This window comes from Sinocyclocheilus rhinocerous, unplaced genomic scaffold (genome assembly GCF_001515625.1).
Source record: "Sinocyclocheilus rhinocerous isolate Xijiao unplaced genomic scaffold, SAMN03320098_v1.1 scaffold615, whole genome shotgun sequence".
Taxonomy (NCBI): domain Eukaryota; kingdom Metazoa; phylum Chordata; class Actinopteri; order Cypriniformes; family Cyprinidae; genus Sinocyclocheilus; species Sinocyclocheilus rhinocerous.
The window spans coordinates 1,541,223-1,555,215 of NW_015631049.1; the positions used below are offsets into that span (position 1 = coordinate 1,541,223).

At 38.0% G+C, this 13,993-nt stretch overlaps 3 protein-coding genes across 5 annotated transcripts in view; all 3 read right to left on the reverse strand.

Moving 5' to 3' along the window:
* Positions 1-6,581: 6,581 nt before the first annotated feature.
* LOC107741302 (transmembrane protein 119-like) lies at positions 6,582-10,591 on the reverse strand. Its single transcript, XM_016553994.1, has 2 exons — positions 9,766-10,591; positions 6,582-7,509 (listed from the first exon to the last, which is right to left on the reverse strand). Exon 2 carries the CDS (start codon positions 7,492-7,494, stop codon positions 6,820-6,822), a length of 675 nt encoding a protein of 224 aa, XP_016409480.1. The 5' UTR covers positions 7,495-7,509; positions 9,766-10,591; the 3' UTR covers positions 6,582-6,819.
* Positions 10,592-11,354: 763 nt separating this feature from the next.
* On the reverse strand, positions 11,355-13,573 carry LOC107741223 (P-selectin glycoprotein ligand 1-like). Of its 2 annotated transcripts, XR_001640180.1 has the most exons (3): positions 13,292-13,573; positions 11,759-12,772; positions 11,355-11,654 (listed from the first exon to the last, which is right to left on the reverse strand). XR_001640180.1 is itself a non-coding variant. In XM_016553896.1 (2 exons), exons 1-2 carry the CDS (start codon positions 13,292-13,294, stop codon positions 11,849-11,851), a joined length of 927 nt encoding a protein of 308 aa, XP_016409382.1. In that variant the 5' UTR covers positions 13,295-13,573; the 3' UTR covers positions 11,698-11,848. The 2 variants fall into 2 exon arrangements, 1 of the variants encoding a protein (XP_016409382.1); XM_016553896.1 differs by lacking the exon at positions 11,355-11,654 and having other exon boundaries at positions 11,698-12,772.
* Positions 13,574-13,579: 6 nt separating this feature from the next.
* The window catches only part of coro1ca (coronin, actin binding protein, 1Ca), a 55,567-nt gene continuing 55,153 nt past the window's right edge, over positions 13,580-13,993 (reverse strand). For both annotated transcript variants that reach the window (XM_016553892.1, XM_016553893.1), the window contains one exon: positions 13,580-13,726. In XM_016553892.1, coding sequence (XP_016409378.1) covers positions 13,607-13,726 — 120 coding nt within the window. In that variant the 3' untranslated portion in view covers positions 13,580-13,606. The remainder of the gene's footprint in view (positions 13,727-13,993) is intronic.

Genomic DNA, 13,993 nt, shown 5'->3' on the forward strand with positions numbered 1-13,993 from the left:
ATTCTCTGCCAGCAGGTGGCGCTTTTCGCCCGTAATCGCAGTAAACGAAGCAGCGCAGCACCTGACTTTGTAACTTGCAGCGCTCATATTTAATCATTTAACCATAGCCTTTTGCAGTGTACGCTATATCTCAATTTACATGTATATTTAGTTTTTTTTTTCACTGTAGCACCACCTGAGTCTTCTCCTCTCATTTCTACCAGTGATCATTGTTTCCTTCCCGCAGTACTACCTGCGCACATATCAATAGCATCACTGGGCTGTAGGTTGCCAAGTTGAGGGAACATAACAGGTTGAAATTTGTATGCGTCGATCGTGTGAGAAAGATGCGTTTCATACAAGATCTGGCAACTGGACAGCCTTGGAATTTGTTGTCGTGATTTTTCATATAATGAGGTTTGGCCCATACAAATTACGGGGAGTTTTACCGGAAGCGAATGTAGCAAACATATAAAATAGAAAGATTAAAAATACGGGGAAAATACGGGAAAATATTTAAACGGGATGATTGCGGGATAGAATGGTAAAATACGGGAGAATCCCGGGAAAAACGGGAGGGTTGACAGGTATGATTACTATTGTAAATATGCTGAATATTGTATACGTTCTACAGTAAAGTGTACGGTGAAATCGCTCCCCCTGCTGGCTTAGTTCCATGAGTTGCATGTAAACAGCAATAATATCAAATACAGAACATACGCATATTTTATACAAACATGGAATTTATATGATTTATAATAAATTATGACTAAGCAATGCAGTGAAAGCATTACCCTGCTGGCTGAGTGCAGTTAATTCACTGCCACTAGGGCTTAATGTTTGTTTGGGCAAAACAGCGGTGATTAATTAAACATCACTAATGTATATTATCTTTGTATAATGATGTGTGCACTGAAAGTGTTGAGTAGCCCCGACTGTCGGAGTGCATGTTTGTGAGCAAAACAGCATCATATATAGATTGTAGAGACGCACAGCAAGTTTATAATAAAAATGTTCGCTGCCACTATCGGTTGAGTTGAGGGTTTAATATTCTGTGCTAAATATTAACTATAAGGCAGAAAATATCTATACAATGTAATATGAATGCCATATGTATAATATTTATAGTTTTTAATGTAAAATATGTTTGTATAATGGGGTGTGCACTGTGCAGTGAAAGCGCTCCCCCTGCCGGTTGAGCCCTGTATGCAGTAGTAGTCAGGCATCATGGCGTTAGCGGCGGCAGCCAAGCGCTGTGCATCCTCTGCAATTTTCAGTAGATCTTTGTCATTACCAGAGCTCAGATCAGCCTGCTCTTATCATAAAAAGGTACGTGTCTCTTTTTTCTTACTGCCAACCATGTCACGAGAATTGATCCATGATTCATTAAGTTGTAGTTATTTGAGATCAACTTTCAGCGTGGTTGCTAGCTAAGCTAACATTAGATAACTGCGCATGTAAACAAAACAGGCAGAACATTGTACATGTCCAACAGTATTTTGCGCAGTCTGTTTGAGTATAAAACACATGTCATCGGCTGATCTATGAGTTAAAATTACATTAATCCATATTTACAGTTAATTTCATAATCCACTTGTGTAACTGTCCTACAAACTCATTAGTGATGTCTTTCAGTATCTTAACTGTGCCACAGGTGAATAAACCTATATTTTTGTATGCTGACAGTTTTGTAAGTACACATACAAATTTAAATAAGTGATTTACTTATAAAGATTAATTATCTGTAATGTTATTAAGGTCACTATCATTATCTATCAAGGGCACATTTCCTTTTGGTGTGAACGGTTATCACAAGTCCTTTGATGAATGTATTTGAAGTTAAATAGGATCAGGATGTGGTTATTTGTTTTTATAGGTCTTACATGTAATAGTTTTTTTCTCTCAAGGTGGTGGACCACTATGAAAACCCCAGAAATGTTGGTTCCCTGGACAAAAATTCCAAAAATGTAGGCACTGGTTTGGTAGGCGCACCTGCATGCGGGGATGTTATGAAACTACAGGTAAGACATTTTTGCTTTTAAATTCCAGTATATATATGTATATGTGTATATATGTACACACACACTCTATTTACATCAGTAACTTTGTTTTGTTGTCAACCTGTCTGACAGATTCAGGTGGATGAAAATGGCAAGATAGTAGACGCCAGATTCAAAACATTTGGCTGTGGCTCAGCCATTGCTTCCAGCTCACTGGCCACAGAGTGGGTGAAGGGAAAATCTGTGAGTCAGTGTGACTCAGAACATTGCATGAATTCACAGTGTGATCAGATTATCTCAATGTGCTCCATATTTGTTCTCTCAAGCGTTCCTACCAACATTTCAATGTTCTCTTTTCCATGTACAGATTGACGAAGCCCTGAAAATAAAAAATACTGAGATTGCCAAAGAACTTTGTCTACCACCAGTCAAACTTCATTGCTCTAGTAAGTGTATCAAAATGGCTGTTTGAGATTGCAAACACATGGATGGCATTAAAAAAAAGCACAAATGTTCTGATTTCATAATCTTATTTGTGTGATTTTTTTTTTCTGGCAGTGCTTGCAGAGGATGCTATCAAGGCTGCATTAGCAGACTACAGGCTCAAACAGAAGGACGACAAGGAGACATTGGCAGAAGCTCGAAATTAATGTCCTTATTCACAGACGAGTCACTGTCACCCACTCTTATTGTGACTCATAGAAAAATTGTGTAGTGTATATGCTTTCTGAGGATATAATAAACATATTAGCCAGCATCTATCACTACTCTATTCGCACTGCCTTTGCATTGCTGGTTTGAAGTGGCTTGCATTGACCGACTGTGAGGATCATTTGGATTAAAGTTTTCTCCTGTATCTCTGAATCACGCACATTAAAATAAACTCTGAATTCCTAAAGATCTCTTACTCTGACATGAAATGTCCTCCATATTAAATGCTTAATACGGCAATGTTTGTAAATGTACACTACTACAGTTTATAAGGAAGAAAGTATGGGAGTTGAAAAATGTCTATTTGTTTAGATTTTCAGAGGGATCATTATAGTTTTGGCAATGATTGTAAGAAGAAGCATAAAGTCACACAAACATTTTTAACTTTGGTGCTGTATTATTTGTTGCAAAAACTTAAAGTTGTAAATATTCATGTTGCATTATCCATAGTTTTGTATTATTCTCTACATATTTTCTGTGCAAAACAATTGCTTAAATACAGGTTATGAATGTGTGCTTATGTCTCCCTGAACCTGTGGAAGTGGTGCAACTCTCAGGTTTCGTAGTAGGATGTTCTTCAGTACCAAATGCACTGTAAGCATCAGCAGGCCTGTAAGCACACAAAGAACAGCCAGGATCGCAATGAGTGCCAGGTCACTGGACTGTAGTATTGTCCGAGGAGTGAGTTTGATATCTAGTTGGGGTCATTGAACTAGCAGATGCCACAGTGCTCCTGGTGGCTTACCTGTCAAATTCTCCACACAACCAGGTTCCTCATCTGTGGCTGGACTGTAGGGTACTTGGGTGGAATAGGGTATAAAAGATGTACAATTTAGAGAGAGGCAGTCTTCGTAGCTCAGTATGTCTAAGGTGGGCTGGTCTGACCCAAAGAATGACCTTGATATTTTGCTCTCAGTTCGTTTTGAAGATTCCTGACATCTGTATGAACTTGTGTTGCAAGCAGCATCAGGTCTAACCATTATAGCTGCACTTGTAGTCTGTTTTATATAACTTTCAACCAGTTTTTCAGCTTCTGTGATTGTATTCACTGATGATATTTTCTCAACAGGCTTAAAAAATTTTGGGCAGATGGCCATGACCGATAGAGTTAATAACAACTTCTGTGCAAGGTGCAAAGGAGCTCAGCTGTACATACTAGATCCATTGCCATCCGTAATCTGTCCGTTAGAAGCCACCTATAAAGATACAAGATGTCACACTCACAAACCCACAGGTTATTGGCTAGCTCCACTGATCGGAGATGGGACAATCCATCGAAAGCCTGCTCAGGTATAGAGCGTAAACAGTTACTGTTAATCTTTTAACAGTTGTAGGTTCATCAGTGCCCCCAAGGAGGACAGATCTAGGGTAGATATGCAGTTCGCTGACACATCAAGGTGTATTAACGAAGAAGGTAAGTTTGACGGCAGACGAGACAATCTGTTCCCCTTCAAAGTCAACATCCTCAGTCTGGTCAAACCTTGCAGTGCCCCTGGCTGAAATGCTCGTATCCGGTTATCCTCCAGATCCAAGTGTGTGAGGTTCCCAAGCTGCCTCAGAGACCCAGCAGTGATGTAGGTGATCTGCTTCTCTTGAAGCTGAAGGCTCTCCAGACTTGACGGAAGCCCCCGAGGGAAACGGACCAGTTGGTTGTTGCTAAGGCTCAGCTCCTGTAGGCCCGAATATGCCTGGAACACGTTATCCACATTTCAGAGCCGATTCCAGGCTACAGAGAGGATGGTGTGCCTGGTGCTTATAGGGGGACGGAGCGAGGCAGAGTATATAGGCCAAGAGACTCGCACAGAATCAGAGCACCAGGACAGGGACAGCAGCAGCCTTTGGGGCAGAGGGACACAACCAGGCCTGCAAGGAGAGACGAACAGAGATACAACAAGAGACAGCAGAGAAGACTAGGATGCATGGCTCACTTGAGGGAAAAGATCGAGAGGGATGGATAAGGGAAAGAGGAAGAAGAATTTAGTAACTGCATTTCTTTTACCGCAAATGAATCAGTTGAAAAAAATTAATTACCATGATGGACTCTGCAGCTCCTCCAGGACATATTTCCTTTCTTGTGTGTCTTCTTGAGCTCAACTCCTAACGCGTTATCAAACGTGTTTCTTAAACATAGGGATGTAGTACTCACCATTCTCGCCCTGTCTCAGCTGACCCCTCACTTTATCTGCTTCAAGTGCTTAACCTCTTCGCTCTTTCCTCATGTCCCTTCCAGAGAATGGTCCATGCTCACTCTGAAAATTCTGGGTAGCGGCCCATCAAACTTTAATGGCAGCCTTAAGGTTGAGAGTTACCAGTTTTGTATCTTCTTCGCAATGCAAATTAATTGGGCACTCCAATTGCTTTTCCCATGACACAGCTACACTGGGTTAGTAGAGTAGTTTTCTGATAGGAAACATGTTTAATAACCATTCTCTGCAAGGAATATGTTATTTGATCGTCTGAAGTTATGCTAACCATTGCCAAAATCATGTTCAAGTCCGCATCTAATCATTCAGGAGTGATGAGAGCTCGTCACTCTCACCTAAAGAAGTGAAAGTAATGTGTATTTCCAGAATTATTTAGCACCTCGCAGACAGAAGAGGGAAGAACTCAACCTTGAGCTACGGTTCTTTTTTCGAGGCTCAAGTTTCTGGCTCATTAAGGCTTCACTGCATATCTTTGATGTCTACTCTTTGGTGACAACACGCTTCCAACACTTGGCCTTGCGCCATGGCAGTGGGGTTTTATTTTCAGTTATGAGGCTAATTTGCATTCAGCTGGCTTTTAATCAATGATAGGCTGATAACATCACTGTAACAAAAGCTGCATATATTTAAAGAGGTGTGAGGATTGTTTTTATGGGAAAATGCCTTGCATGGAGGAATTCACCTATGATTCAACTTCTGAATGAACTTGGATAATCTATAGTCGGTAAAATGGGAATTATAAAGTTGTCCACAAAAAAGTTAATACTGGCACAATGTAAAAATGATTGTCTGGTTCTATCACAACCAGTATATTTCTATTAAGACCAGATATTTCCAGATCTCTCTGAGAGCCTACTGGAATGAGCTTCTGAAATATTGATTGGACATTGTATGGATGTGACAAAAGCTCTGTAGCTGCCGCCGTTACACTCTGCTGGGCTTTGTTGCTAGGGTTCTTGAGTTTCATATGCTTCAGCCAAACCAACACAATTCTTTTGACAAAACCACACCATTCAAGACAAACAGAGAGAACACAAGGAAGCGGTAACATTTATAATGTTCTATTTCAAATAAATGGCGTTCTTTTGAAATTATTATTCAAACAACCCTGAAAAAAAATAGGAATATATATATATATATTTTTCTCATTGATAAGAAATGTTTCTTGAGCACCAAATCTGCATATTACAATGATTTCTGAAAGAATCATGTAGCACTGAAGACTGGAGTAATGGCTGCTGAAATTGTGAAATAGTTATATGTTTTACTGCATTTTTGATTAAATAAATGTAGCCTTGGTGAGCATAAGAGACTTCTTTCAAAAACATTTACAAAACATACAGACCCCAAACTTTTTAATTGATTTGGAACCGAGCAGAAGAGTTCATTTTTGGAGAGTTTATTTTTATTTTTCCAAAAATCAGTTAAACATACCTGACAAAATATTAGTTAATTAAATCCAATACTGAGGAAAGTCATAAAGTTTAGATAAAATAACAGTCATCATATACAACACCTGATAACAGCTTTGGGAAAATACAGCATAAATTATGGGTTACCATGCATATAGTCATTTCATTTGCAAAATATAATAAAGGAAAGTGGTCAGAAAAAGTTCCAAAAGACATTTTCTCAAGTCTCTCAAAAGTAGAAATTGATTCACAAAATAATTTCAAGTGTTGTTTATTTTCCATATGAATAATAAAACTGTCAACTGACTGTTTTTTTTTCTTATTTAGCTAATTAATTTTTTAAGAAACAGAAAATGAGTTGAACCAACATTTTTTCCCACTCTTCCTCATACACAGGTTGCAAAGCAACATGAGCACAAAGAGAGTGAGGGCATGATATCTACCAAAAGATTTATATCTAACAGTAGAAAAAGTTTGGAATCAAGCTCATTCCTGCAGGTACAGAAAAAGCTCTCACGCTGTGGTGTGATTGGCCTTTCTGAGGTGGCACGAACAGACCAGCGGCTGACTGGAGGTGACATTTGAGGTGGTAGGCTGAGGCTCCTCTTTCTTCTTGGGCTCATCTTTCTGCATCTCCTCCACCTCAACATCCTCCACCTTTTGGACCTCTTTTGGCTTTGGCCGGGGGTCTTTTCCTTCCTTCTCACCCACCAATGCTTTGGTGGGTTCTCGTAGGGTCTTTGCAGTTGTCGTCTTGCCATCCTGAATCTGGTTATGTGGTTTCTCCACAGCTTTACTAGGTTGACTCATGTATTTCCTGGGTGTGTAGGTCTTTGGAGGATAGTAGGCCTCAAGCTTGCGTTTGTGGCTCATCGCTGAAGCACAGCAGACGATGAAGATGATGACTACCAACAGAGAGGTCACGACAATGATGAGAAGCAAGTTCTCCTTCAGGAAGTCCACCACCTGGTTGAAAAGGAAGTCTTTGATGCGGATGAAAGTGGCTGTTATGTTGGGAGGTGGCGAGGGAGATGGAGGAACATGGGTGGTACGAGCGATGGGAAAGATGAGTTCGGGTTCATCCCCACTACCCTCCATGGACACGTTGAATGGGGCGGGTTTGGCGAAGCAACTGCTGCCCCAAAGAGTAGTCAGGAGCAGAAAAACAAAGTGCAGAGAGAGTGACATACTTCCTCTAAAGACCTGTAAGAAAATGGACACAGATGTGGCCATTACTAGTCATTCCCAACAGAAACAGGAAGTGAGCATTATGTTTCATGAAGGGGGTTACAGCAGGTTTTTTTTTTTTTTAGATATTTGGAAGTTTGTAACACTTTACAACAAGTTCCCGTTAGTTAACATTAGTTAATGCATCAACTAACAATGAGCAATACAGTCGTTCAACTGTTCATTGTTTGTTCATCTTAGCTCAGGTCCATTAAACAATATTAAGAGATATAACTTTTGATTATAATGTTGTAGAAGTAAATGCTGAAATTAACATTAACTAAGATTACTAAATGCTTTAGAATAATCTTTCGTTACTTTTTGTTAACTAATATAGTTAACTAATGTTAACAAATGGAACCTTGCTGTAAAGTGTTACCAAGAAGTTATATTTTAGTAAAAACATTTTGGTAAAACACCACCAATAATAATAATAATAATAATAAAAAAATCTAAACTTGTCACAAACAGAATGGCACTAAAATAAAAATAAAATAGGTATCCAAAAAGTACTATGGTACTTTTTTTTAAATTTTTTTTTTTATATGTACCATGGTATTTTTTGAAGTAACTTGGAGTACTAATATTAATATACCATGGTATTATAATTTGTTTACATCACAGTGCCATGGTGGCATTTTGTCTTTTTTTCTAGCTTATTTGGGGATTAATGAATTTCTATAGTATTGCAAGGGTCATTTGCACTATTTTATGTAGCCTGCAACATACTGAACATTTTCCCTCTTGCAGTGATAGTAAATAGTTATCTAGATGGTCATGTACTCACACAGAGCTAATATCTGTATAATCGGTACTATCGGTTTTCTTTGAATCACAGGAAGGAAGCTGCTTGTATCACACACACACATAACTGTAGACTCTCTACAAACTGTTTCCTCGCAGGAGAGGAGCTATTCCTGTTACATCCAGTCATTACTTATTTGGGGTGGAGGCAGAGAGAGTCCAGGCCTGGTTTGTAATTTCCCTGCCTAGCTGATGCCACCCACTCACCACAGAAAAGCAAAAGCAAGGCCAGATATATATTTGTGAGGGTGCAGCAAGGCGTGGGAGAGCCACAGCTCACAGGCCTGTATTTACAGCCCAGCTGCAATGAGACAGGCCACAGAGTGAGACTATTTCTGCACTGATCAAGAACACACACATAATATATATTCATATGGTTTATACATCGTCAAGGCTCTGCATTATGGGTAGACTATTTTTTAAATCTTTCATGCTAGACGTAAACAATTTTAATATAATAACTGGAGGTGGTTTATTAAAAAGTATAGGATGGATAAGCTACTTTAACCATTAGACTTGTAAGCTGGCTCTTGGTTGCAGGCTAGGATTGGAGGGAATTTCCCAAACGAACACCATCAGAATTTGCAGTGTAAACCACAAATTGAGTACTACCCAACAGAGAAATCTCTTCAAATGCCTTTACTTCTTTAAAACTTATTTTTATAAAAAATGTCCCCCTCAGTGCTGACCACATTCTCTGCTCTGCTAATCGGAAGGCATTTCACTTCCACTTGTACAGTTTTGTATTAGTAAATTACAAGAGGAGATAATAATCTCAGCAATGTGTTGCAGGAATGTTACTTAAAAAAAGAAAGCAAACTCAGGGAGCATCTGCCAGATGAATCTAAATAGAATATGTGGTATCCTCTGTGCAGACCACAAAAAATGTAATAAAATAAGGAAAGACATTTTTTACAATAAAATAAAAAATGCCAAAAAATGTAGATTACATTTTTTTTTTTAAGTATAAATGACAATACAAGAAACTTAAAGGACAATGGAAAATGGACACAAAAGTGAACACTCACTTCACATTTAAAATGCATATAACAAAATATCAACATAAACCCAAGATTTGTTTAAAAAAAAATATACAGTGTATATATAGTTAATGTGATAAGTTGGTTAAATGGCAAAATAGCATAGAAAAGCGAAGCTGGTTCTAATAAAAGATTTGGCAACATCTGTTTGCAGATACCAGTATTTGAAGTTTTGTATTTATGACATTTACTCATTCTTAAATACTTTTTGAGGCCACTATATCAGGAAAACATTAAACTCATAATTTTAACAAGTATTTTTGAGTAAAACTGATAAAAATGTATTTGACATCTATTCTATGTATAGTGTGCTAATAAATTATTTATAAAATGTGAAAGTGAAAAATTACATATACTCTCTCAATGAAGGAAATGCTCAAATACTCACTGCTGGTGTTACTTCCTTTCTCTGATGCACTTTGACACCAACACTTCCAGCTACAGGTAGGCAAAATAAATAAAGACCAATACAGTTGTGAAAGAAAACTAGCTGCCTCTGTGTTGTCCTGAAAGGCTTATGGAAGCTTCTGACCGTGTGGGTTTTCCTGAAAAAAAAAATCAGGATATTTGCACAAGGACATTTCCCTCCCCTCTTGCTCCATCTCCTCCCTTTTTCTGTCCGCCTGTTTCTCTCCTCTAGAACACGAATGGATGCATGGGACAAGGACAATCCAGCTACATTTACCAAACTAAAAAGAAGTCAGATGTTACAAAATAACATATTAGGATGTAAAAATAGCTTCACATTGTATTACTGTATCTTGTTAATTTTTTTTATTAACATCAGAGATTGAACCGCCATTAATTGGTCAAAAAAGGTCAAATAAATTGACCCATCTACTTTAATGCAATTTAACTATTCATCAGTGCATGTTATTTCAAATAGCCTACTAAAGCTGCTTATCTTCACAATTTTTGATATTCTTCAGGAACTACTTGAATTTTTCGACTGATGTCACATAGCAATTGGAAAATGTTAACCAAAAGTTAATTAGCTAGCATTATTTCATTCTTGTTGGGTCTGGCTCAATTATGGTATGTAAAGTAACACCCACTTTTTTCCTGATCCAATTTATTCCCAATGGAATGGAAAGTATAATTAAGTATAATAATTTCAAGTAATTTCAGCTGATTTTCAAAAATCTTTAGTTGAATCTCATATAACTTAAACAAATAAAAATGGGTTGCATACAGCAATTCACTTTAAAATGTAAGACATCCAAGTGACTTCTATTAAATGATTTTTTTTAACATTTATAAAATTAGTTTGGGTAAGAATAACTGGGTTAACACTGCACTATGACTTTTTTATGTCATTTTGCACAACATTCATCCATCAAGTACTTTAACACATTCAAACTGAAGTTGCCTACACGCATACAATTTACATAGAGAAGGCCTATTATATATAGCTGAAAAAAAAATAGTACCTACAAAAATACTACAATAAAAAAGTAACTAAATGTGAACAGAAAAAAAATCTTTGCTGACTTGGTTTTTGCAGTGTTAATCTGGTTGGCTTTGGTCTTTTTTTTTTTATTCACACAATGGAAATATGTAATTTCTGTGCAAAAGCTCAATTCTTTCTGGGCAAATGTGGGAAGCATCTATTTTATGTACATTCGCAATGATAACATGTTATATTCAGACTGTGATAATCTCCAACATCACTCTGTAAATTATATAGCGCTAACTGAACCACAGACAGGAATAGACCATATTCTGCCAAGCCTCACTAATGTCTGTGCTCCTTAGAGAACATAGTAGTACATTTCAACACTGATTAAATATAACATTACAACATCTTCACACATGCAAAAAAAAAAAAAAATTACAATTTAAATGTTCCACTGATTAAATAAAAAACATGTTATATTCAGACTGTGATAATCTCCAACATCACTCTGTAAATTATATAGCGCTAACTGAACCACAGACAGGAATAGACCATATTCTGCCAAGCCTCACTAATGTCTGTGCTCCTTAGAGAACATAGTAGTACATTTCAACACTGATTAAATATAACATTACAACATCTTCACACATGCAAAAAAAAAAAAAATTACAATATAAATGTTCCACTGATTAAATAAAAGACATGGAATGTTCATTATTGTACAACAAAGCATAAAATGGCACTTCAAAGCCAGGCATCAGATTACTGAATTTATTTCAGATTACTGAAACTCCCTAGAAAACTGATAAACCTGCACCACAGATATACTGTGGATTTTTTTTGACAGTGCAAACCATTCAAGAGCTGGGTTTGTGTCAAACCTGAGCACTGACGAACCTCCCAAACTGATAAACCTGCACCACAGATATACTGTGGATTTTTTTTTGACAGTGCAAACCATTCAAGAGCTGGGTTTGTGTCAAACCTGAGCACTGACTTCATGTTTGAGAGTAAAAAACTCTGTGATCCATCAATAAAGCGCTGGTTCCCAGTGCATACAGAAAGATTTCAACTTCTAAAGAGGGCCTTCGGTATCAGGTAGAAAACTGTTTAGAGTGAGATTATCTCCATCAGGATCTCCATCCTCAGTATTCGGGATCAATGCTCCATTACCTTTGGGATGTCGTCTTGGCTTTGGAACAGGGTGATCGGTATCATTCATCAGGGCAGATATGCAGACCATCTCAGTCTCCTGGAGAAGCTGCGCCTTGTGCCTGTATCTGTATCCCGAGAGTTTCGTAGCCAAGCAGATGGTGCTAATGATAAAGATGGTTGTCAACGCTGCCATCGAGGCGATTGCGATGAGGCAACGGCTCACAAGTCCGTCCCCTTGAGAAGAGGCAGTGGAACATGAGTGGGGCATTGCTGTGGTTGATTTTTTGGTGGCTGTTGAGGTAACTTCAGTAGTATGTCCTTTTGCATCTGTGGACATTCTTCTTGTCGCTGCTGTCATGTGCTTCTCCGTTACCTTACTGGGCTTCAACGATGCAGGAAATGTGGGGGCAGAACTTCCTGCATGTGAAATGTGTCCAGTACTAATATTTATTTTGGGAAGTTGGGTGTGAAAAGTACTCTCATTATCTGTTGGCCGGTGAACTGTCAGGTTCTCGGTTCCTGCAGAGTAGTTTTGTTGGGTGTGGTTCAAATCTGGGGTATGAAGGTAATCTGTAGATGCTGAGACCTTTAAATCAGGTTTTAAAGTTTTCACCTCAACTGTCTGTAACGTACTCGAAGCCTTCAAAGTTTCCACAGTGGTGCTTCTTGCATTCTCAACTTCAGCTACGGTTGCTGTACTCCGTGTGTCGTTGGTGTTTATCGATGTCACATTGTGACTAATTTCCCTTTTCATCCTAAGAGGTCTTGACGTGACTGAACTGCTCAAAGTCAGCAGGAAAACAAGAACTGGTAAACACCCAAATCCGTTAGTCACCATTGCCATCTGCACAAAAAGGACAGAGAATGTTGCAATAATGCTTTAGATGCACAAAACATTTTCACACGCAAAAAAAAGCACATTTATATACTGTATGGTTATTCCTCTCTAGTATATTCAGTGGAGAGGAACTTTAAGACAATGAGAACTGAGAGCAAACTGAGGTCTAGCAACAGTGAAAGAACAAAACACCTCATTGTTACATACTAACGGGTTGCTCGTACTTTAACAAGCTCATGTGGCAGGTTGAGTTTGAGAATATAGCATGTGGTTACACCATTTACTTCCTTTTAGCTGACAAATTGTCGTTTTACAGTTATCAACACTTTACTACTCAATTTAAAATATATTACGATTACCATCATGGTAACACTTCATGAAATCTTTAACAATTTACATGCAGATTCAGTCACGTACACTCTACAGTTGATGAATTTCAAAAATCACCACACCACATAAACCTAAATTCTGATTTAAGACGCAAAATTTAAGACGAAATTCAAAATAAAAAACAAAACTACGTACCATCCGTTTCTACTGTTGAACAGGTGTTGATCTGGAGTTCAATGGAACGTTAGGCCCCCTCACACGCTCACAATGCTATGTCTCAAATCCTACTTGCTGCAAAAATACAGGAAGTCAAACCTCATGAAGCGTCAGGCTAAAGCTGAGGTTCTCAAACTCTGACGCAAACACAAATGAGCAAGACGAGACTTAAATATCACATCTTAGTTCCCTAAAACACTAAGTTAGAGCTTGTAACCAACTACACTTCCACAAAGAGAGGTTTAGTAATTAGAGAAAAAAAAGAGAAGAAGGGGAAGGAATTTCAGGGTCCTTTTAGATGTCCATTTTAGACAACTGCTGCTCAAGTTTGGCAATTCTTTTTTCCTGACTGCTGACCAGCTCTCTGAGAGATTTCATTTCTTTCAAAACTTCATCCAGCTTAGCTTCACTTTTCTGTTCAGGAAGAAAAAGTAGAAGACAAAAGTTAAGGACAATGAGTGCCAGTTAAGGACAACTTGTGCCAATAAATGTGAGTTATGAGTCATTAGTCATAACTGATATTAAAAGTTTTTTTTCTGAGAGATTTTCTTTCAAAACTTCATCCAGCTTAGCTTCACTTTTCTGTTCAGGAAGAAAAAGTAGAAGACAAAAGTTAAGGACAATGAGTGCCAGTTAAGGACAACTTGTGCCAATAAATGTGAGTTATGAGTTATTAGTTAG